The following is a 26,439-nucleotide window of genomic DNA, read 5'->3' as shown; positions in this document are numbered from 1 at the left end:
TTTTGGCCCATTCCTCCATGCAGATCTCCTCTAGAGCAGTGATGTTTTGGGGCTGTTGTTGGGCAACACGGACTTTCAACTCCCTCCAAAGATTTTCTATGGAGTTGAGATCTGGAGACTGGCTAGGCCACTCCAGGACCTTGAAATGCTTCTTACGAAGCCACTCCATCGTTGCCCGGGCGGTGTGTTTGGGATCATTGTCATGCTGAAAGACCCAGCCACGTTTCATCTTCAATGCCCTTGCTGATGGAAGGAGGTTTTCACTCAAAATCTCCCACGATACATGGCCCCATTCCTTCTTTCCTTTACACGGATCAGTCGTCCTGGTCCCTTTGCAGAAAAACAGCCCCAAAGCATGATGTTTCCACCCCCATGCTTCACAGTAAGTATGGTGTTCTTTGGATGCAACTCAGCATTCTTTGTCCTCCAAACACGATGAGTTGAATCTTTACCAAAAAGTTATATTTTGGTTTCATCTGACCATATGACATTCTCCCAATCTTCTTCTGGATCATCCAAATGGTCTCTAGCAAACTTCAGACGGGCCTGGACATGTACTGGCTTAAGCAGGGGGACACGTCTGGCACTGCAGGGTTTGAGTCCCAGGCAGCGTAGTGTGTTACTGATGGTAGGCTTTGTTACTTTGGTCCCAGCTCTGTGCAGGTCATTCACTAGGTCCCCCGTGTGGTTCTGGGATTTTTGCTCACCGTTCTTGTGATCATTTTGACCCCACGCGGTGAGATCTTGCATGGAGCCCCAGATCGAGGGAGATTATCAGTGGTGTTGTATGTCTTCCATTTCCTAATAATTGCTCCCACAGTAGATTTCTTCAAACCAAGCTGCTAAACTATTGCAGATTCAGTCTTCCCAGCCTGGTGCAGGTCTACAATTTTGTTTCTGGTGTCCTTTGACAGCTCTTTGGTCTTGGCCATAGTGGAGTTTGGAGTGTGACTGTTTGAGGTTGTGGACAGGTGTCTTTTATACTGATAACAAGTTCAAACAGTTGCCATTAATACAGGTAACGAGTGGAGGACAGAGGAGCCTCTTAAAGAAGAAGTTACAGGTCTGTGAGTGCCAGAAATCTTGTTTGTTTGTAGGTGACCAAATACTTATTTTCCACCATAATTTGCAAATAAATTCATAAAAAATCCTATACAATGTGATTTTCTGGGTTTTTTCCTTCTCATTTTGTCTGTCATAGTTGAAGTGTACCTATGATGAAAATTACAGGCCTCTCTCATCTTTTTAAGTGGGAGAACTTGCACAATTGGTGGCTGACTAAATACTTTTTTTGCCCCACTGTATATACTAGGCGGTGTCAGAGGAAGGCCCAAAAAATTGACAAAGACTCCAGTCACCCAAGTCATAGACTGTTCACTCTTCTACTGCACAGTAAGCGGTACCGGAGCGTCGAGTCTCGGTCCAAAAGGCTCCATAAGAGCTTCTACCCCCGAGCCATAAGACTGCTGAACAATAAAATCAAATGGCCACCTGGACTATTTGCATTGACAACCCCCTCCTCTCTTTGTTTTTTCCACTGCTGCTACTCACAGTTTATTATCTATGCATAGTCACTTTACCCCTACCTACTTGTAAAATTACCTCGACTGACCTGTATCCCCACACATTGACTCGGTACCGGTACCCCCTGTATATAGCCTCATTAATTTTATTGTTCTTTTTTGTGTAATTTTTGCAAATTTGATTTATTTTACTTTAGTTTATTTAGTAAATATTTTCTTAAAACGGCATTGTTGGTTAAGGACTTGTAAGTAAGCATTTCACAGTAAGGTCTACATCTGTTGTATTCGGCGCATGTGACATACAATTTGACATGATTTGAAAATGATCCATTATCCACATTTACATTTTGATGGAGAGGGAGAGAGAGGTAGAGAGTAAGTGAGAGAGACAGAAAAAGAGAGAGCGATATTAGAAGTCACTGCACCCCCCCACACACACACACACAAACAAACACTCCACACAATCACAAACACCCTCACACCACCAGGATATGAATATTGAACAGTAGCCTCTGTCTGCGCAGTGAGCCTGCCAGTCATTGTCAAATAGGACTTAATCTTTTCAATTTCTGGGTGCAAATATTCACACTGGCCGTTGTTTGTCCCTCAGATTAATGAACCTCTCTCCCATAATCCTTGGCTGCTAATTCAAGTGGCCACCAGAACGGTTAGCCAGGGGAGCAGGGGAAGCTGGGGCACATACACAGCCCAGATTATTCACACTGGTTTGGGATTCGGCACCCCACTACTCACACACACATATAGACACACACCCTGCCTCCCGACCCACTCCTTTACCAAGTCTCTCTCTCTCTGGAAGTGTGAGGCTGCTCTGATACTCTGAGGATGGGGTTCCCGAGGTGCATCAGAAACTATTGTGATTAGATTTTGTAATATGATTTTGTGAACACCGGTTAGAAGGTTTTTCAGCTCCGTCGGTGGAGACTACTGTAGGAGGATAATGATCTGGATGAATGTTACAGACAGACCTGATGAAATCATGTCAATCGTGAGAAAGAGACAATCGACCTCTCTCTTTATTTCTCCATCTCCTATCTGTCGCTTTCATTCCCTCTCCCACACCCCCACCCGCAATCACTCACCCACACACACACACAAACCCTCTCACATAAAAACAATATACACTGCTCAAAAAAATAAAGGGAACACTTAAACAACACAATGTAACTCCAAGTCAATCACACTTCTGTGAAATCAAACTGTCCACTTAGGAACCAACACTGGAAGCAACACTGATTGACAATAACTTTCACATGCAGTTTTGCAAATGGAATAGACAACAGGTGAAAATTATAGGCAATTAGCAAGACACCCCCAATAAAGGAGTGGTTCTGCAGGTGGTGACCACAGACCACTTCTCAGTTCCTATGCTTCCTGGCTGATGTTTTGATCACTTTTGAATGCTGGCGGTGCTTTCACTCTAGTGGTAGCATGAGACAGAGTCTACAACCCACAGAAGTGGCTCAGGTAGTGCAGCTCATCCGGATGGAACATCAATGCGAGCTGTGGCAAGAATGTTTGCTGTGTCTGTCAGCGTAGTGTCCAGAGCATGGAGGCGCTACCAGGAGACTGGGAATTTATTTCCTTAACAAGGTAATGTGGGGGAAAAAGCGCTGGATGGAACCAAAGCAACGAAAGTTTTTAAAAAAGAGTCCTCTCTCCCACCTTACCTGCCTACCCATTACTTAACGAACCTTAACGCCACCAGGCACGCTAACCAAACTACAGGGGGTGGTCCACCCAGGTCTTACCTAGTGTGCATAGACAGAGTACATACTAGGGGTATATGTTTGCCCGCGGGCCTCTTGCCTAAACTCTCCCTGGTTGCCTTCCTCTTCCCCCCTGGGAACAAATGAAACAGAATAATTACTAACGTAAAGTGAACCATTTCAATAATCAAAAACACTGAGTCCTATTGGCACACACATACCTCAGAAGTAGCGGCTACAAACTACTTTCAACAAAACCGTCTCTGAGCAACAACCAACACATGACATCCAAGCAGCTCTCTCTACTCAAAGGAACACTGGATTTTCAAGCTGCAGAAGGAGTTGGTAATTGCAGACAGCTATATCTCCTGACGAGAGGGTGGGGTCAAAGCGCCAATCTGCAATGGGGCTGACCAATCAGCTGCTTTGGACTTCAGGAAGCCATTTCCTGAAATACACACATTCAAACACATACAAAGCCATAACACAGAAACTGGGGAAAGTAACACCCACTCCAAAACCTGCAAACCTTCAGTTTGCAATAACAAAAACCAACACGCATCCCCAGATACTACAGTGTCTCCTGACCCCTCCTGTCTCAGCCTCCAGTATTTATGCTGCAGTAGTTTATGTGTCGGGGGCTAGGGTCAGTTTGTTTATCTGGAGTACTTCTCCTGTCCTATTCGGTGTCCTGTGTGAATCTAAGTGTGCGTTCTCTAATTCTCTCCTTCTCTCTTTCTTTCTCTCTCTCGGAGGACCTGAGCCCTAGGACCATGCCCCAGGACTACCTGACATGATGACTCCTTGCTGTCCCCAGTCCACCTGGCCATGCTGCTGCTCCAGTTTCAACTGGCCTGAGCCCTAGGACCATGTCCCAGGACTACCTGACATGAGGACTCCTTGCTGTCCCCAGTCCACCTGGCCATGCTCCTGCTCCAGTTTCAACTGTTCTGCCTTACTATTATTCAACCATGCTGGTCATTTATGAACATTTGAACATCTTGGCCACGTTCTGTTATAATCTCCACCCGGCACAGCCAGAAGAGGACTGGCCACCCCACATATGCTCTCTCTAATTCTCTCTTTCTTTCTCTCTCTCGGAGGACCTGAGCCCTAGGACCGTGCCCCAGGACTACCTGACATGATGGCTCCTTGCTGTCCCCAGTCCACCTGACTGTGCTGCTGCTCCAGTTTCAACTGTTCTGCCTTATTATTATTTGACCATGCTGGTCATTTATGAACATTTGAACATCTTGGTCATGTTCTGTTATAATCTCTACCCGGCACAGCCAGAAGAGGACTGGCCACCCCACATAGCCCGGTTCCTCTCTAGGTTTCTTCCTAGGTTTTGGCCTTTCTAGGGAGTTTTTCCTAGCCACCGTGCTTTTACACCTGCATTGTTTGCTGTTTGGGGTTTTAGGCTGGGTTTCTGTACAGCACTTTGAGATATCAGCTGATGTACGAAGGGCTATATAAATACATTTGATTTGATTTGATTTACTAAACCTGTGATAGAGCGTCGGCAACCACATTCACCGAACCCTTCACATAGTTCATCTGTATATCGTATCCTTGTACAATCAGATCCCACCGCATAAGGAGGCGGTTCTGACTACACATTTGCTTCAAAAACACCAAAGGATTATGGTCCGTGAAGACCAGTAGAGGCAAGGCACTGGAGCCCACATATACCTCAACAAACTGTAAGTCTAGCAATAAAGCCAGCGTCTCTTGTTCAATGGTGGAGTGCCTTGACTGACACGAGTTGAACTTACGGGAGATCTATCCCCTCTTCATTTACCTGCAAGAGAACCGCACCCACCCCCACTATACTAGCGTCTACCTCCAATTTAAAAGGTTTGTCAAAGTTGGGGCGGCAAGCACTGGGACACTACAAAGTTGCGCTTTGGCGGACTCAAAAGCATAGTTACAGTTCTGGGACCACTTAAATGGTACTTTGGGACTAAGCAGAGATCTCTCCTCTCTTCTCCTCTCATGTTCTCTTTGCTTCTTTCTTCTCCTCTCCTCTCCTCTTCTCTTCTCTTCTCTCCTCCCCATACTAATCACCAGGAGAGAGCTCTTTAATTAAAAGCACCTACGATCCCTCGGTCATTCCATTAGCATCACCAGATGGGGGAGGTTGTGTGATGGCTGCTGACTGTTTCTCCAGTCTGATTAATGGAGTAGTTGCGGCCAGAGGTGCGGCCAGAGGTGCGGCACCCCCCGCTCATTAGCTCATTAGTATAGGCCAGTGGCGGGAGGTGATATCCCTCATTAGGGGTCAATAACAGGGGCTGAAACTCTGAGCTTTGCAGGGCGACATCCACTCACACTTTGATGTTCACTCTTTCTCACACCTCTATCTACACCTCCATCTCCACCTCTATTCCCACCTCTATCTCCCCCTCATCTCCCCCTCATCTTTACCTCTATCTCCATCTCCATCTCCACCTCTATTCCCACCTCTATCTCCACCTCTATCTCCACCTCTATCTCCACCTTCATCTCCACCTCTATTCCCACCTCTATCTCCTCCTCATCTCCCCCTCATCTCCATCTCCACCTCTATCTTCACCTCCATCTCCACCTCTATCTCCACCTCTATTCCCACCTCTATTCCCACCTCTATCTCCTCCTCATCTCCCCCTCATCACCTCCAGCTCTACCTCCATCTCACCTCCATCTCTACCTCCATCTCTACCTCCATCTCCACCTCCATCTCTACCTCCATCTCCACCTCCATCTCCATCTCCACCTCCATTTCCACCTCCATTTCCACCTCCATCTCCACCTCCATTTCTACCTTCATCTCCACCTCTATTCCCACCTCTATTCCCACCTCTATCTCCTCCTCATCTCCCCCTCATATCCACCTCTATCTCCACCTCTATCTCTAACTCCATCTCCACATCCATCTCCACCTCCATCACCACCTCTATCTCTTACTCCATCTCCCCACCTATCTCCATTGCCATCTCAATCTCTACCTTCATCTCCACCTCATCTCCACCTCTATCGCTAACCCCACCCCCCACCCACCTCCACCTCATCTCCACCTCTATCTCCACCTCATCTCCACCTCTATCTCCACCTCTATCTCAACCTCATTTCTACCTCCTTCTCCACATCCACCTCCATCTCCACCTCCATCTCTAGCTCAATCTCCATCGCTACCTCATCTCCACCTCCATCTCCACCTCATCTCCACCTCTATCTCAACCTCATCTCTACCTCCTCCTCCATCTCCACCTCCACCTGATCTCCACCTCCATGTCCACCTCTATCTCCACCTCTATTCCCACCTCTATTCCCACCTCTATCTCAACCTCATTTCCACATCCACCTCCATCTCCACCTCCATCTTTACCTCCATCTCCACCTCCATCTCCACCTCCATTTCCACCTCCATTTCTACCTTCATCTCCACCTCTATCTCCACCTCTATTCCCACCTCTATTCCCACCTTTATCTCCTCCTCTATCTCCACCTCTATCTCTAACTCCATCTCCACCTCATCTCCACCTCTATCGCTAACTCCACCCCCCACCCACCTCCACCTCATCTCCACCTTAATCTCCACCTCATCTCCACCTCTATCTCAACCTCATTTATACCTCCTTCTCCACATCCACGTCCATCTCCACCTCCATTTCTACCTCCATCTCCACATCCACCTCCAGCTCTACCTCCATCTCCACCTCCATCTCTACCTCCATCTCCACCTCCATCTCTACCTCCAGCTTCACCTCCAACTCCATCTCCACCTTCATTTCCACCTTCATCTTTATCTCCACCTCCATCTCCACCTCCATTTCTACCTTAATCTCCACATCCACCTTCATCTCCACCTCCATCTCCACGACCATCTCCACCTCCATCTCCATCTCCACATCCATCTCCACGTCCACGTCCATCTCCACCTCCACCTCCAGCTCCACCTCCACCGCAAATCAAATCAAATCAAATTTATTTATATAGCCCTTCGTACATCAGCTGATATCTCAAAGTGCTGTACAGAAACCCAGCCTAAAACCCCAAACAGCAAACAATGCAGGTGTAAAAGCACGGTGGCTAGGAAAAACTCCCTAGAAAGGCCAAAACCTAGGAAGAAACCTAGAGAGGAACCGGGCTATGTGGGGTGGCCAGTCCTCTTCTGGCTGTGCCGGGTAGAGATTATAACAGAACATGACCAAGATGTTCAAATGTTCATAAATGACCAGCATGGTCGAATAATAATAAGGCAGAACAGTTGAAACTGGAGCAGCAGCACAGTCAGGTGGACTGGGGACAGCAAGGAGCCTTCATGTCAGGTAGTCCTGGGGCACGGTCCTAGGGCTCAGGTCAGTTGAAACTGGAGCAGGAGCATGGCCAGGTGGACTGGGGACAGCAAGGAGTCCTCATGTCAGGTAGTCCTGGGACATGGTCCTAGGGCTCAGGTCCTCCGAGAGAGAGAAAGAAAGAGAGAAGGAGAGAATTAGAGAACGCACACTTAGATTCACACAGGACACCGAATAGGACAGGAGAAGTACTCCAGATATAACAAACTGACCCTAGCCCCCGACACATAAACTACTGCAGCATAAATACTGGAGGCTGAGACAGGAGGGGTCAGGAGACACTGTGGCCCCATCCGAGGACACCCCGGACAGGGCCAAACAGGAAGGATATAACCCCACCCACTTTGCCAAAGCACATCCCCCACACCACTAGAGGGATATCTTCAACCACCAACTTACCATCCTGAGACAAGGCCGAGTATAGCCCACAAAGATCTCCGCCACGGTACAACCCAAGGGGGGCAACCCAGACAGGCCGACCACAACAGTGAATCAACCCACCCAGGTGACGCACCCCCCCAGGGACGGCACGAGAGAGCCCCAGCAAGCCAGTGACTCAGCCCCGTAACAGGGTTAGAGGCAGAGAATCCCAGTGGAAAGAGGGGAACCGGCCAGGCAGAGACAGCAAGGGCGGTTCGTTGCTCCAGAGCCTTTCCGTTCACCTTCCCACTCCTGGGCCAGACTACACTCAATCATATGACCCACTGAAGAGATGAGTCTTCAGTAAAGACTTAAAGGTTGAGACCGAGTTTGCGTCTCTGACATGGGTAGGCAGACCGTTCCATAAAAATGGAGCTCTATAGGAGAAAGCCCTGCCTCCAGCTGTTTGCTTAGAAATTCTAGGGACAATTAGGAGGCCTGCGTCTTGTGACCGTAGCGTACGTGTAGGTATGTACGGCAGGACCAAATCAGAGAGGTAGGTAGGAGCAAGCCCATGTAATGCTTTGTAGGTTAGCAGTAAAACCTTGAAATCAGCCCTTGCTTTGACAGGAAGCCAGTGTAGAGAGGCTAGCACTGGAGTAATATGATCAAATTTTTTGGTTCTAGTCAGGATTCTAGCAGCCATATTTAGCACTAACTGAAGTTTATTTAGTGCTTTATCCGGGTAGCCGGAAAATAGAGCATTGCAGTAGTCTAACCTAGAAGTGACAAAAGCATGGATTAATTTTTCTGCATCATTTTTGGACAGAAAGTTTCTGATTTTTGCAATGTTACGTAGATGGAAAAAAGCTGTCCTCGAAATGGTCTTGATATGTTCTTCAAAAGAGAGATCAGGGTCCAGAGTAACGCCGAGGTCCTTCACAGTTTTATTTGAGACGACTGTACAACCATTAAGATTAATTGTCAGATTCAACAGAAGATCTCCTCCACCTCCATCTCCATCTCCATCTCCACCTCCATCTCCACGTCCATCTCCACCTCCATCTCCACGTCCATCTCCACCTCCACCTCCACCTCCATCTCCATCTCCATCTCCACCTCCATCTCCATCTCCACCTCCACCTCCATCTCCATCTCCACCTCCACCTCCACCTACATCTCCATGTCCATCGCCACCTCCATCTAAACGTCCATCTCCACCTCCACCTCCACCTACATCTCCACGTCCACCTCCACCTAAATCTACACGTCCACCTCCACCTCCACCTCCATCTCCATCTCCACCTCCATCTCCACATCCACCTCCATCTCCACATCCACCTCCAGCTCTACCTCCATCTCCACCTCCATCTCTACCTCCATCTCCATCTCCACCTCCATCTCCATGTCCATCTCCACCTCCACCTCCACCTCCACCTCCATCTCCACCTCCACCTCCATCTCCACCTCCACCTCCACCTCCACCTCCATCTCCATATCCACCTCCATCTCCATCTCCACCTCCACCTCCATCTCCACGTCCATCTCCACCTCCACCTCCATCTCCATCTCCACCTCCACCTCCATCTCCACGTCCATCTCCACCTCCACCTCCACCTCCACCTCCATCTCCATATCCATCTCCACCTCCATCTCCATCTCCACCTCCACCTCCACCTCCATCTCCCTCTCCACCTCCACCTCCACCTACATCTCCATGTCCATCGCCACCTCCATCTAAACGTCCATCTCCACCTCCACCTCCACCTACATCTCCACGTCCACCTCCACCTAAATCTCCACGTCCACCTCCACCTCCACCTCCACCTCCATCTCCATCTCCACCTCCATCTCCACATCCACCTCCATCTCCACATCCACCTCCAGCTCTACCTCCATCTCCACCTCCATCTCTACCTCCATCTCCATCTCCACCTCCATCTCCATGTCCATCTCCACCTCCACCTCCATCTCCACCTCCACCTCCACCTCCATCTCCACGTCCATCTCCACCTCCACCTCCACCTCCACCTCCACCTCCATCTCCATATCCACCTCCATCTCCATCTCCACCTCCACCTCCATCTCCACGTCCATCTCCACCTCCACCTCCATCTCCATCTCCACCTCCACCTCCATCTCCACGTCCATCTCCACCTCCACCTCCATCTCCATCTCCACCTCCACCTCCATTTCTACCTCCATCTCCACCTCCCTCTCCACCTCCACCTACATCTCCATGTCCATCCCCACCTCCATCTCCACCTCCATCTCTACCTCCACCTCCACCTACATCTCCACGTCCACCTCCACCTAAATCTCCACCTCCACCTCCACCTCCATCTCCACTTCCACCTCCATTTCTACCTCCATCTCCATGTCCATCTTCACCTCCACCTCCATCTCTACCTCCATCTCCACCTCCTCTTCCACCTCCACCTAAATCTCCACCTCCACCTCCATCTCCATCTCCACCTCCATCTCCACATCCACCTCCATCTCCACTTCCACCTCCATTTCTACCTCCATCTCCATGTCCATCTTCACCTCCACCTCCATCTCTACCTCCATCTCCACCTCCTCTTCCACCTCCACCTACATCTCCATCTCCATTTCTACCTCCACCTCCATCTCATCCACCCTTTCTTTTTATTTTCTTCTAATTTCATCTCACAGCAGGTATTACAGAGGTGGAGAAGATAAAGGATTGTATTTTTATTTACCCAGGTACGTTTTTGAGAACAAGTGATCTTTCACAATAACAACTTGGTTACATACAGAGAGGTGTGGCAGACAAGTTTGTACACCTGTAGGGGATACAGATAAAGAACAGCTTCTATCTCAAGGCCATCAGACTGTTAAATAGTACCCTGCCCTGAACTTATCACTGTTAATTGTTTTTTTAACTAGACAAGTCAGTTAAGAACAAATTCTTATTTACAATGATGGCCTAGGAACAGTGGGTTAACTGCCTTGTTCAGAACAACAGATTTTTACCTTGTCAGCTCAGGGATTTGAAATAGCAACCTTTCAGTTACTGGCCCAACACTTGTTTTGAGAAATGAAGGCTATTCCATGTGAGAAATTGCCAAGAAACTGAAGGTCTTGTACAACGCTGTGTACTACTCCCTTCACATAACAGCGCAAACTGGCTCTAACCAGAATAGAAAGAGTAGTGTGAGGCCCCGATGCAGAACTGAGCAAGAAGGCCAGCATCCCGGAGTCGCCTCTTCGCTTTGGCGTTGAGACTGGATTTTGCTGACAGCCGTGATATATCAGACCGTATACCACGGATATGACAAAAATGTCATTTTTACTGCGCTAATTACGCCGGTAACCAGTTAATAATAGCAATAAGGCACTTCTGGAGTTTGTGATATACGGCCAATATACCACGTCTAAGGGCTGTGCGTTGTGCCTAAGAACAGCCCTTAGCCGTGGTATTCTGGCCATATACCACATATATATATATATATATAAGAGAGAGAGAGAGAGACATGAGAGAGAGAGAGACAGTGAGAGAGACAGAGAGAGACAGAGACAGTGAGAGAGACAGTGAGAGAGAGAGAGAGAGAGAGAGAGAGAGAGAGAGAGAGAGAGAGAGAGAGAGAGAGAGAGAGAGAGAGAGAGAGAGAGAGAGAGAGAGAGACAGTGAGAGAGAGAGAGAGAGAGAGAGAGAGACAGAGAGAGAGAGAGAGAGAGAGAGAGAGAGAGAGATGCTGTATATATTTATATGTACTCTATATATTTATACTCTGGATATTATTCGTTATGATATTTATTTTATTTTTGGGGGGGGATTATATGTGTATTGTTATTGTATAATAATACTAGATAATACTGCACTGTTGGTGCTAGAAACACAAGCATTTCCCCGTACCTAAGATAACATCTGTAAATCTGTGTACACATCCAATAACATTTGATTTGATTTGGTATGTGATCGTCATGGTGGTGATCTGACTTCCTGTGTGCCTGTACCTTTATTCATGTCAATGCGTGTGTGTGTGTGTGTGTGTGTGTGTGTGTGTGTGTGTGTGTGTGTGTGTGTGTGTGTGTGTGTGTGTGTGTGTGTGTGTGTGTGTGTGTGTGTGTGTGTGTGTGTGTGTGTGTGTGTGTGTGTGTGTGTGTGAAAATCAATGTGTGTTCTTATGTGTGTGTATCAGCGTGATGAGATTCCCCCATGCGTGTGTGTTTGCCCTGATCCACCCCCTGACGAGACATCATTCGTTTGTCCCAATGCCTTCAAATTATGGACGCATACATTTATTTAGACTTGTGCAAATATCTCCAGAGAGTGTGTTCATATGTGGGTTGTTTATCAACTACAGTATCTGGTAAAAAGCTTGACTTTTTGCATGTCCAATGTCCACACAAATTGGGCCTTCTAATTTCTGCCTTTTTCATGAAAAATGTAAATACAAATCTAAAAGAACAGAAAGGCCCACTCACTGTTTATGCTCCCGACTAACTCGAGACTCCTAAAGTAGAAAAAAGACAAAGCTGTGGTGTGTCGTGATAAAAGTTCTGATCAAGGCTGGAACACACTCAGTCCATTTGATCTGAAGAAGATCCTTGTGGATTGAAACATTGTCCGTAAAGGCGTTAATAGGGGCCATACACACTGTGTAGGCCTCGGTGTTATTTTCCTCTCTGTTATTTTCATGAAGGCTGGAACTAACTACGGCCAAATAACGAATTTGGAAAGCAAGTTTTTCAGACTTTCATTCAAGCTTTAGAATAGCCTATACTACATTATCCTTTTGTCTACTTGGTATTTCAGACAGCCTATTTCAGCAGGTAACATAATGTGCTCTCTTATTTATATAGATATATTTTATCTACAGTCGTGGCCAAAAGTTTTGAGAATGACAAAAATATTAATTTTCACAAAGTCTGCTACCTCAGTTTGTATGATGACAATTTGCATATACTCCAGAATGTTATGAAGAGTGATCAGATGAAAGTCCCTCTTTGCTATCCACTGCATTTCAGCCCTGCCACAAAGGACCAGCTGACATCATGTCAGTGACTCTCTCGTTAACACAGGTGTGAGTGTTGACGAGGACAAGGCTGGAGATCACTCTGTCATGCTGATTGAGTTCGAATAACAAACTGGAAGTTTCAAAAGGAGGGTGGTGCTTGGAATCATTGTTCTTCCTCTGTTAACCATAGTTACCTGCAAGGAAACACGTGCCATCATCATTGCTTTGCACAAAAGGGCTTCACAGGCAAGGATATTGCTGCCAGTAAGATTGCACCTAAATCAACCATTTATTGGATCATCAAGAACTTCAAGGAGAGCGGTTCAATTGTTGTGAAGAAGGCTTCAGGGCGCCCAAGAAAGTCCAGCAAGCGCTAGGACCGTCTCCTAAAGTTGATTCAGCTGTGGGATCGGGGCACCACCAGTACAGAGCTTGTTCGGGAATGGCAGCAGGCCATGTGCATCTGCTCGCACAGTGAGGTGAAGACTTTTGGAGTCTGGTGTCAAGAAGGGCAGCAAAGAAGCCACTTCTCTCCAGGAAAATCATCAGGGACAGACTGATATTCTGCAAAAGGTAATTGGAATGGACTGCTGAGGACTGGGGTAAAGTCATTTTCTCTGATGAATCCCCTTTCCGATTGTTTGTGGCATCCGGAAAAAAGCTTGTCCGGAGAAGACAAGGTGAGCGCTACCATCAGTCCTGTGTCATGCCAACAGTAAAGCATCCTGAGACCATTCATGTGTGGGGTTGCTTCTCAGCCAATGGAATGGGCTCACTCACAATTTTGCCTAAGAACACAGCCATGAATAAAGAAAGGTACCAACACATCCACCGAGAGCAACTTCTCCCAACCATCCAAGAACAGTTTGGTGACGAACAATGCCTTTTCCAGCATGATAGAGCACCTTGCCATAAGGCAAAAGTGATAACTAAGTGGCTCGGGGAACAAAACATCGATATTTTGGGTCCATGGCCAGGAAACTCCCCAGACCTTAATCCCATTGAGAACTTGTGGTCAATCCTCAAGAGGCGGGTGGACAAACAAAAACCCACAAATTCTGACAAACTCCAAGCATTGATTATGAAAGAATGGGCTGCCATCAGTCAGGATGTGGCCCAGAAGTTAAATGACAGCATGCCAGGGCTGATTGCAGAGGTCTTGAAAAAGAAGGGTCAACACTGCAAATATTGACTCTTTGCATCAACTTCATGTAATTGTCAATAAAAGCCTTTGACACTTATGAAATGCTTGTAATTATACTTAAGTATTCCATAGTAACATCTGACAAAAATACCTAAAGACACTGAAGCAGCAAACTTTGTGAAAACTAATATTTGTGTCATTCTCAAAACTTTTAGCCACGACTGTATGTTGTTTACATTTTTATTCAATATATCTTTATTGTCCCCAAAGGCCAATTCACTTTGCAGCATAATATAAAACATGAAAATGCAGGACATTGTGAAACACTATAGACACAATACATAGCAGGGGATGTGTTACATAGAGACAGTGGAGTGTATACACAATTTCACATTGTATCTTTTAACCTGGCAGGATTTGCGTGTACATCAATGGAGAGAGTGAGTGTATTCAAATAATGGCGCCGGAGGGGATGGCTGACATTTTACGAGCTCCTAACCAACTGTGCTATTTTGTATGTTTTTTCACATTGTTTGTAACTTATTTTGTAAATAAAGTTCCTTCTTTAATGAGTTCCTTCTTTAATGAGTCCGACGCGAAGGATATACTGCTTTCTAGGCTCAAATGCCCATTATTTCTCGTGAGGAAAAGGCAGAGATACAGAGGGAGAAGGTCGGGGTGCCTTGTGAGGATACATTAAAGAATTCTCAAGATATTTCACGCCTGAGGTAGAGTACCTCATGATAAGCTGTAGACCACACTATCTACCAAGAGAGTTCTCATCTATATTATTCGTAGCCGTTTATTTACCACCACAAACCGATGCTGGCACTAAGACCGCTCTCAACGAGCTGTAAGAAAACAAGAAAATGCTCATCCAGAAGCGGCGCTCCGAGTGGCCGGGGACTTTAATGCAGGCAAACTTAAATCTGTTTTACCTCATTTGTACCAGCATGTCACATTTGCAACCAGAGACAAAAAACTCAACACTACCTTTACTCCACACTCAGAGACGCATACAAAGCTCTCCCTCACCCTCCATTTGGAAAATCTGACCATAATTCTATCCTCCTGATTCCTGCTTACAAGCAACATCTAAAGCAAGAAGTACCAGTGACTCGCTCAATATGGAAATGATCAGAATTCTACTCACAGACTGGAATATGTTCTATGATTCATCCAATGGCATTGAGGAGTATACGACCTCAGTCACCAGCCTCATTAATAAGTTAATCGACGACATCGTCGCCACAGTGAGCGTGCGTACAAATCTCAACAAGAAGTCTTGGATTACAGGTCAAATCCACACCAAGCTAAATGCTAAAGCTGCCGCTTTCAAGGAGCGGGACACTAATCCGGACAATGATAGGAAATCCCGCTATGCCCTCAAACAGACCATCAAACATGCAAAGCGTCAATTCTGGACTAAGCTTGAATCCTACCACACAGGCTCTGACGCTTGTTGGATGTGGCCGGGCTTGAAAACTATTACGGACAAGAAAGGGAAACACAGCCACGAACTGCCCAGTAACGCAAGCCCACCAGATGAGCTAAATGCCTTTTATGCTTGCTTCGAGGCTGTAAGGATCGACGCTGGTGACGAGAAGCAGGTACAGGGAGTGAACATTTAATAACCACGGACAGGAACAGAATACGGGCAGCGTCTGGACAGGGGAAACGGAAATTACTATAATGCTGGGGATGAAACAGAGGAAACAGACAGACATAGGGAAGGCATAGGGAAGGCAATGAAAACGTGAAGGAGTCCAGGTAAGTCCAATGAGCGCTGATGCGCATAATGATGGTGACAGGTGTGTGTAATGAAGGGTATCCTGGTGCCCTCGAGCGCCAAATAGGGGGAGGGCGAGCGGAAGCAGGCGTGACAGAGTTAAGCAACACTGAAGCATGCATGAGAGCACCAGCTGTTTTGGACGACTGTGTGATCACGCTCTCCGTAGCAGAAGTGAGCAAACCTTTAAACAGGTCAACATTCACAAGGCAACGGGGCTGATGGATTACCAGGACGTGTAGTTAGAGCATGTTAGAGCACCAACTAGCAAGTGTTTCAACCTCTCCCTGACAAGTCTGTAATACCTACAAGTTCCAAGCAGACCACCATAGTCCCTCTGCCCAAGAACGAGAAGGTAACCTGCCTAAATGACTACAGCCCCGTAGCACTCACATCGGTAGCCATGAAGTGCTTTGAAAAGCTGGTCATGGCTCACATTAACACCATCATCCCGGAAACCCTAGACCTACTCCAACTCACATACCGCCCCAACAGATCAACAGATGACACAATCTCAATCGCCTCCACACTGCCCTTTCCCACCTGGACAAAAGGAACACCTATGTGAGAATGCTGTTCATTGACTACAGCTCAGCATTCAACACCATAGTGCCCACAAAGCTCATCACTAAGCTAAGGACCCAGCTAAGGACCCTGGGACTAAACACCTCCCTCTGCAACTGGATCCTGGACTTCCTGATGTGCCGCCCCCCAGGTGGTAAGGGTAGGCAACAACACATCTGTCACGCTGATCCTCAACACTGGGGCCCCACAGGGGTGCGTGCTTAGTCCCCTCCTGTACTCCCTGTTCACCCACAACTGCGTGGCCAAGCACGACTCCAACACCATCATTAAGTTTGCTGACGACACAACAGTGTTAAGCCTGATCACCGACAACGATGAGACAGCCTATGGGAAGGAGGTCAGAGACCTGGCAGTGTGGGTCGAGAGTTTCAAGTTCCTTGGTGTCCAAATCACCAAAGAACTGTCATGGTCCAAACACACCAAGACAGTCGTGAAGAGGGCACGACAACACCTTTTCCCCCTCAGGAGACTGAAAATATTTGGCATGGGTCCCTAGATCCTCAGAAAATTCTACAGCTGCACCATCGAGAGCATTCTGACCTGTTGCATCTCCGCCTGGTATGGCAACTGCTCAACATCTGACCATAAGCGCTACAGAGGGTCATAGACTGTTCTCTCTGTTACTGCACAGCAAGCGGTACCGGAGCACCAAGTCTAGGTCCAAAAGGCTCCTTAATAACAGATTCTACCCCCAAGCCATAAGACTGCTGAACAATTAATCCAAAGGCCACCTGGACTATTTACATTGACACCCCCTTTGTTTTTACACTGCTGCTACTTGCTGTTTATTATCTATGCATAGTCACTTTACCCTTACCTACATGTACAAATTATATACAGGGGGTACTTGGTACCAGTACCCCCTGTATATAGCCTCGTTAATGTTATGTACTTTTATTGTGTTACTTATTTATTTTTTACTTTTGTTTGTTTAGTTAATGTTTTCTTATCTCTATTAAGGGCTTGTAAGTAAGCATTTCACGGTAAGGTTTGCACCTGTTGTATTCTACATTTGTGTGTAGGTTTATGAAGATGGCAAGTCTGTTGTCCTATACAGTATTTGTGTGTAAATATGTTAAGAAAAGCATGTTTTGTTTTTTATGGTGGGTGGGTGTGTTTATATGTTTTTTTCAATGCTGTCCATATCTACAGAGATAGCATGTTTATGTTTTGTGTACATAATGTTTGACAGTCTATCTACTCTCTCATTCTCTCTCTTTTTATTTATCTCTCTCTCCCTCCCTGCAGAGCTCCAGTGGTGGGTTCAGCAATTCAAAACAAGGCTCAGTGAGGGAGAGATAGTGAAGGAATGAAGAACGAGAGGTAAGGGAATGGAAGGAAAGGGAAGGTAGAGAGAGAGAGAAACAAAGACAGTGAGAGAGAGACAGAGAGAGAGAATTGAATTGAAATTGAATTTAGTGAGAGAGAAAGAGAGAGAGAGAGAGAGAGAGAGAGAGAGAGAGAGAGAGAGAGAGAGAGAGAGAGAGAGAGAGAGAGAGAGAGAGAGAGAGAGAGAGAGAGAGAGAGAGAGAGAGAGACAGCCCCCCAGGCGTGTCCGGGCAGTGATGGCTCCCCTGACAGCCTCCCCAGTAATGGCCTCTCTCTCGCTCTCTCTCTCTGAGTGCTGTGAAATTGCAGGCCTGGTCTGTGCAGCTGAGGACTCGCAGGTGACAAACAGCCTTTTAATTCAGAGCGTGGAGAGGTGGAGGGAGAGGTGGAGAGGTGACGGAGAGGGAGGCCCTAAGGGAGGCCTACCAATCACACATCAATCACACTAACCTCTCCCCTGGGAGCCGCCCTGATGGAAAGGGGACCTGGGGGGCTGGAGAGGTGGGATGGAGGGGAGCAGGGGAGATGTGGGGTGTATGGGGAGGGGGGTTTGGGGGCATGCATATACCTGCCAGAGAGGGAATCTGCCTGGGGTCAGGGGCTGGAGGGATGCTGAGAGGGTGTATGGTGGGGTGCGTGTATGGGGCTGTGTGTATTAGGTGTGTGTGACAGCGTGTGTAGGACCTTTGGGGGTGGAGGGGAGGTGTGTTCCCCCTCAGGTGTCTAGGCTGTCCCTCTGTGAGATATAGGGAGCAGAAGGAAGGGGGAGGGATGGAGAGAGGGAAGGTGCTCTGCTTAGTATTGACCCCCGGGACACAGAGAGACGTCTGAATCAGACCTTCCTTCACCTCCAAGTGTTATTCTCTCTCTACCTCCATCTTCATCTCTCCCTCCCCCGCTTTCTCTCTCTACCTCCATCTTCATCTCTCCCTCCCCCGCTTTCTCTCTCTACCTCCATCTTCATCTCTCCCTCCCCTGCTTTCTCTCTCTACCTCCATCTTCATCTCTCCCTCCCCCGCTTTCTCTCTCCACCTCCATCTTCATCTCTCCCTCCCCTGCTTTCTCTCTCTACCTCCATCTTCATCTCTCCCTCCCCCGCTTTCTCTCTCTACCTCCATCTTCATCTCTCCCTCCCCTGCTTTCTCTCTCTACCTCCATCTTCATCTCTCCCTCCCCCGCTTTCTCTCTCTACCTCCATCTTCATCTCTCCCTCCCCCGCTTTCTCTCTCTACCTCCATCTTCATCTCTCCCTCCCCTGCTTTCTCTCTCTACCTCCATCTTCATCTCTCCCTCCCCCGCTTTCTCTCTCTACCTCCATCTTCATCTCTCCCTCCCCTGCTTTCTCTCTCTACCTCCATCTTCATCTCTCCCTCCCCCGCTTTCTCTCTCTACCTCCATCTTCATCTCTCCCTCCCCTGCTTTCTCTCTCTACCTCCATCTTCATCTCTCCCTCCCCCGCTTTCTCTCTCTACCTCCATCTTCATCTCTCCCTCCCCCGCTTTCTCTCTCTACCTCCATCTTCATCTCTCCCTCCCCCGCTTTCTCTCTCTACCTCCATCTTCATCTCTCCCTCCCCTGCTTTCTTTCTCTACCTCCATCTCCATCTCTCCCTCCCCCGCTTTCTTTCTCTACCTCCATCTCCATTCCTCCCTCCTATTTCTTACACTCCCTATTGCCTACATTTTGAATCAAAAGTTTATTTATCTGCAACAGTCTCAATAGACAAGTCAGCAAGGTAGGAATATTTAATGAAAATGTATGTGGTTACGTTCACCTCTGCTTGGCCCTGTGAATAAAAAGGGTTTTCCATTTGATGATTTGATCAGTGAATGACATTAAACCACAGTAGTTTAACAACACATGCATTCTACTATTCTACCTCAGTTGTAGCTATCAATAAATATTTGAGACAGAATTTCCTCTTGTCTCATGACTCAAATATCTTGCAAGGACATGGTCAGATTGTATGTTTTGTTTATTTGAACTATTTTAGTAAAAACCTAAATCCTGAAGAAAACACTGTGTTGCTGAAACGTTGGTTATTAAGATGTGGGACTTTCTTTTATTTTTATACAACACTGAACAAAAATATAAACGCAACATGTAAATTATTATTATATTATATTATGTAAAGATCACAGAAATGTTCCAAATGCACAAAAAGCTTATTTCTCTCAAATGTTGTGCACAAATTTGTTTACATCCCTGTTAGGGAGAATTTCTCCTTTGCCAAGATAATCCATCCACCTGACAGGTGTGGCATATCAAGAAGAGATTAGAGAAACATGATCATTACACAGGTCCACCTTGTGCTAGGGACAATAAAAAGTCACTAAAATGTGCAGTTTTGTCACACAACACAATGCCACAGATGTCTCAAGATTTGACGGAGCATGAAATTGGCATGCTGACTGCAGGAATGTCCACCAGAGTGGTTGCCAGAGAATCTAAAGTGAATTTCTCTACGATAGGTTGCCTCCAACGTTGTTTCAGAGAATTTGGCAGTACGTCCAATCGGCCTCACAACCACAGAACATGTATAACCACGCCAGCCCAGGACTTCCACACCTGGCTTCTTCACTTGCGAGATCGTATGAGACCAGCCACCTGGACAGCTGATGAAACTGTGGGTTTTGCACTACCAAAGAATTTCTTCACAAACTGTCAGAAACCGTCTCAGGGAAGCTCATCTGCGTGCTCCTGATCCTGACCAGGGTCCTGACATGACTGCAGTTCGGCGTTGTAACTGATTTCAGTGTGCAAATGCTCACCTTTGATGGCCACTGGCACACTGGAGAAGTGTGCTTTTCACGGATATATCCCAATTTCAAATGTACCAGGTAGATGGCAGATGTTGTAAACAGAGTGCCCCATGTTGGCGGTGGCATAAGCTACGGACGATGAAAACAATTGCATTTTATCAATGTCAAGTTCAATGCAGAGAGATACCGTGACGAGATCCTGAGGCCCATTGTCGTGACATTCATCCGCTGCCATCACCTTATGTTTCAGCATGATAATGCACGGACCCATGTCACAAGGATCTGTACACCATGTCTCAGTTCTTCCATGGCCTGCATACTCAGACATGTCACCCATTGAGCTTGTTTGGGTTGCTCTGGATCACCATGTAAGACGTGTGTTCCAGTTCCCGACAATATGCACCAACTTCACACAGCCATTGAAGAGGAGTGGAACAACATTCCACAGGCCATAATCAACAGCCTGATCAACTCTATGCAAAGGAGATGTGTTGTGCTGAATGGGGCAAATGGAGGTCACACCAGATACTGACTGGTTTTCTGATCCACACCCCTACCTTTTTTTAAGGTATCTGTGACCAACAGATGCATATCTGTATTCCCAGTCATGTGAAACCCATAGATTAGGGCCTAATTTATTTATTTCAATTGACTGATTTCCTTATGAACTGTAACTCAGTAAAATCTTTAAAATTGTTGCATGTTGCTTTTATGTTTTTTGTTCAGTGAATATAAACAGTTTAAACACTCATCCTCCTCTCTTCTCTCTCTCTCTCTCTCTCTGTTTACCATCTGTAAATGCTTGTACTGAGCTGCAGGAGGAGGGCTGAAAGAGGAAAGTTAAAGAAGTCAGGAGGAGCAGAGTGTTTCTGAAAGAGATGCCATTTTCCCTCCAGCTCCCACAACACAACAGAACCGAGAAGAGCAGACTCAGACAGACACACAGACACACACACGCACACAGACCGACATACACACACAGACAAACACAGACAAACTGACACACACACGCACACACAGACACACAAATCAAATCAAATCGAATCAAATTGTATTTGTCACATGTGTAAATGCTTACTTAGAAACCCTTAACCAATTTTAAGAAAAATACCTAAAAAGTAAAAGAAATACAAGTAACAAATAACTAAAGAGCAGCAGTAAAATAACAATAGTGAGGCTATATACAGGGAGTATTGGTACAGAGTCAATGTGCAGGGGCACCGGTTAGTCGAGGTAACTGAGACAATATGTACATGTAGGTGGAGTTATTAAAGTGACAGTGCATAGATAATAACAGAGAGTGGCAGCAGCGTAAAAGGGGGGGGGGGGGCAATGCAAATAGTCTGGATAGCCATTTGATTAGATGTTCAGGAGTCTTATGGCTTGGGGTAGAAGCTGTTTAGGAGCCTCTTAGACCTAGACTTGGTGCTCTGGTACCGCTTGCCGTGCAGTGGCAGAGAGAACAGTCTATGACTAGGGTGTCTGGAGTCTTTGACAATTTTTAGGGCCTTCCTCTGACACCGCCTGGTTCGAGGTCCTGAATGGCAGGAAGCTTGGCCCCAGTGATGTACTGGGCTGTAGGCACTACCCTCTGTAGTGCCTTGCTGTCAGAGGCCGAGCAGTTGCCATACCAGGAAGTTATGCAACCTGTCAGGATGCTCTCGATGGTGCAGCTGTAGAACCTTTTGAGGATCTGAGGATCCATGCCAAATCTTTTCAGTCTCCTGAGGGGGAGTAGATTTTGTCATGCCCTCTTCACGACTGTCTTGGTGTGCTTGGACCATGTTAATTTGTTGATGATAATAATAATAATATAATAATAATAATAATAATAATAATAATATAATATATAATAATAAAAAAAATGATGTGGACGGCAAAGAACTTGAAGCTCTCAACCTGCTCCACTACAGCCCAGTCGATGAGAATGGGGGCGTGCTCGGTCCTCCTTTCCTGTAGTCCACAATCATCTCCTTTGTCACACAGACACACACACACAGACACTCACAGACACACACAGACACACAAGACACACTTGCACACACACACAGACACAGACAGACACTCACAGACAAACACAGACACACACAGACAGAGCAGAGCTTGGGTTGTGTGTTGTATATGACCAAGGCCACCGTGGACAAAGGGGACGGCTGCTCAACCCGCCCTGGATGGGAGGCTGCAGCTGGAGGAAGAAAGTCCTTGAAAATGGTGTGTGTGCGTGTGCGTGTGTGTGTGTGTGTGTGTGTGTGTGTGTGCGTGTGCGTGTGCTGTGTGCGCGCGCGTGTGTGTGTGTGTGTGTGTGTGTGTGTGTGTGTGTGTGTGTGTGTGTGTGTGTGTGTGTGTGTGTGTGTGTGTGTGTGTGTGTGTGTGTGTGTGTGTGTGTGTGTGTGTGTGTGTGTGTGTGTGTGTGTGTGTGTGTTCTTCCATTACCACACTTGCTTATGTGCAGTATTTTGCTTGCTGTGCTGTACCATCTTTACTGGAAAGACATTGGTATTAGAGACACATTGTAAAATGTTTCTAGAGCTTTATTCCCATTATGTGGTCCAGTGAGTAGACTGTTAACCAATTCCTCTCTCACATCCAATACTTTTTTGGGGCTTATGACATCCTGCCCAGTTGTATACAATTGTTTTGTAAAGACAAGGTTTATTTTAAACCGAATGTATCATTGAAAGATATTGCATTTGGGCATCAGTGCATCTTCAAGAAATGTTGATGGGAGCATAACCAACAAGTTCTCACAGTCTCACTGCAGAATTATGTTGATGGGAGCATAACCAACAAGTTCTCACAGTCTCACTGCAGAATTATGTTGATGGGAGCATAACCAACAAGTTCTCACAGTCTCACTGCAGAATTATGTTGATGGGAGCATAACCAACAAGTTCTCACAGTCTCACTGCAAAATTATGTTGATGGGAGCATAACCAACAAGTTCTCACAGTCTCACTGCAGAATTATGTTGATGGGAGCATAACCAACAAGTTCTCACAGTCTCACTGCAGAATTATGTTGATGGGAGCATAACCAACAAGTTCTCACAGTCTCACTGCAAAATTATGTTGATGGGAGCATAACCAACAAGTTCTCACAGTCTCACTGCAGAATTATGTTGATGAGAGCATAACCAACAAGTTCTCACAGTCTCACTGCAAAATTATGTTGATGAGAGCATAACCAACAAGTTCTCACAGTCTCACTGCAGAATTATGTTGATGGGAGCATAACCAACAAGTTCTCACAGTCTCACTGCAGAATTATGTTGATGGGAGCATAACCAACAAGTTCTCACAGTCTCACTGCAGAATTATGTTGATGGGAGCATAACCAACAAGTTCTCACAGTCTCACTGCAGAATTATGTTGATGGGAGCACAGTCTCACTGCAGAATTATGTTGATGGGAGCATAACCAACAAGTTCTCACAGTCTCACTGCAAAATTAGACTTCATCCATGTTCTCCAAAAGTCCAATTTCAAAGTGTTTTTGTTGCTCCTGCTACACTATCATTCCATTTTTCCAAACATCAAATTTTGAATTTAATGGTTAAGTTTAGGCACTCATTCCGAGTGGTTAAATTAAGGGTTAAGGTTTGGGATAGGTGTAAAACCAAATATAAAAAACAGTGTCCATTACTCGGATTCAACATACAATCGTCTGAGCCAGAGTCATGGGGTTACGCCCCACAACACCCTAGCAAAACACAAGCCTACATGATGGTAATAGCGCTCACTGTTGTCCCTAGTGCCCGGTTTTGAAAGCATTTCCCAAAGTCCTCAGGACATGCATAGATTCCGACTTCGATGTCAATCTTGAACGACCTGGCTGTGCATGACGCCTCAACAGATACAAATGTTGAAAGCCTCACCCGATTCAGAGTTGTAAGAATTGTTTCTGCTGTTGAACAAGATGTACAACCCATGAATCATCATACCACACCTGGACAATCATAATAGAATAGCATAATAACAGAGCACGCCCGTGTAAATAGTTTACTTCTGTCAATACATTACAACACCTAATCCCTTGTTGATAATCTGCATATTGTCATAAAATAATATCATGCATTCCAACGCGTTTGATTGATGGAGAAAACAAACAACTAATTCATAGATTCATATAGGTGACTATACAGACCTATTCAGAATCAATACTCACTACTTTTACAAATGCTAAACAAGAAATTGGCGGGTTGTCTAGTTTCAGCACCTTGGACACTTCCTCTCTCTCCAGGAGTTCCTAAACCTAGCGCGATAGCTCGGCTAGGTATGGCGCGGGACTATTTGGCTTGCAGAGGAGAGAGATGGAGAGCGACAGAACGGTACGTGGTGGGATAAAGGAGAGAACACAGCTCTCTACACAATAAAATGTGTCCCTATACAATGACCTGTGTGACGCAAACAAGAGGTGAAAGAGAAGCTGTGGCAAGAGCTCTCTTTACTCAATATGTGCTTTTTCCCACGTACAGGGTGATAACGCTTTGTTCGTCCCCAAAATAAATGACATTATCTGAAATCACCGTTTGTATTATTATTTGGATAGGCCTATAGCATACGACTGTCTTCACACACCTTATCATATACATGAATACCTGGTTGGATAAATAGGCAATCATCAAAGGCATAGAGGAAAATATGAGGTAGATATAAACCCATGTTGACTCCTCAACAGTTGGCAGGTTGAACGAGAAATTTAACCCTTTCAGAAGTGTGAATTGAGGTGCCTGTGACGTCTACAATTTGCACCTTATTTGTTTGTTGTTGACAGGGCACTGGAGAGTCGGCCTATAGGTTGGTAACATTCGAACAAAATGTAAAGGAGTTTTTAAACGGAGAGTCAAGAAAACAAGACTCGGTGAGAAAAATAAATAGCAAGCCCCAATAGCTTTGGGATTAAGACCGTGAGCGGGGCCAAGCTTTGCTGCCACTGTCGCCTGCCAAGAGCGGCGGGGGTCCCCTCCGCGGCCCGGGCTCTCCCTTTCTCTCCCAACAAGCTGAACGGCCTCCCCCGACTACAGAAATTACTGCTTTATTATCATGTAGAGTCACCAGTTAATACTAACCAGCACCACGGAAAACATTTCACATTCTACAATCTACAGATGGAGATGGATGGATAATCATGCATGCACGCGCTACAACTTCTCTCTGGCTATCGTGTTGTTTTTGTTGGCTCAATTTTAGGTTAGGTAATAACATGACACTATGCTATGGACCTGCTTTTATCACTGTAATATGCTTTTGGTTGAAAAAATGTACTGATGATGATGATGAGGATGATGGTAGTGGAGATGATAATGATGATGGTAGTGGTGGTGATGTTGAAAAATTGTGAGGATGAGGATGTAATAATAATAATCATCATAATAATAATCATCATCATAATCAACATAGTCATAATAATAATAAAACTCATACAATCTCACACAAATATGATGATGGTCCTTTATTTTGCGTAAAAACATAAATATTGTTAGCTTCTTGCCATAAATCAGACTATTTACACATTCATCTTAAACAACAAGCTACTTTTCATTGAATAATTGTTGAATTGACCTTAATAATTCACAAATTTCTTCAGACGAATTCTTAGACGAGTTATTTATGTACAGCAACAATGTGCGATTCAATTGATATTATTATGAATGCATAAAGTTGCCAATGTTGTTGTAATTGTTAATGTTGTTCTTGTTCTGATTTTAAAAGGTATTTTAAATGAAAATATGCAGTGGGTCAAAATGAACACCCATTGGGCTACTTAACCAACTCATTATACAAAACAATTGCTCAAACTTAGTTTTAAACCAGCCTCGCCTCTCCACTAACAACCATTAGTGTCTGCATGATGTTTGCACTGCCTCGACTAACTTAAATGATGGTCTGGGTAAATA

The 26,439-nt window shown here is 45.9% G+C and overlaps 1 protein-coding gene across 1 annotated transcript; it reads left to right on the top strand.

Annotated features, from left to right (window-relative positions):
• Positions 1-7,166: 7,166 nt before the first annotated feature.
• LOC127906510 (basic proline-rich protein-like) lies at positions 7,167-17,060 on the top strand (the record flags this gene model as incomplete). The annotated part of the gene is made up of 4 exons (XM_052458732.1): positions 7,167-7,198; positions 8,951-10,485; positions 15,376-15,689; positions 16,950-17,060. Coding segments are annotated over 4 exons (1,992 nt in total), but the record flags the coding sequence as incomplete, so codon positions are not given.
• Between the last annotated feature and the right edge of the window lie 9,379 nt (positions 17,061-26,439).

This window comes from Oncorhynchus keta, chromosome 12, assembly GCF_023373465.1.
Source record: "Oncorhynchus keta strain PuntledgeMale-10-30-2019 chromosome 12, Oket_V2, whole genome shotgun sequence".
In the NCBI taxonomy this organism is placed as follows: Eukaryota; Metazoa; Chordata; class Actinopteri; order Salmoniformes; family Salmonidae; genus Oncorhynchus; species Oncorhynchus keta.
This window is presented reverse-complemented; position numbering and strand designations above follow the sequence as displayed.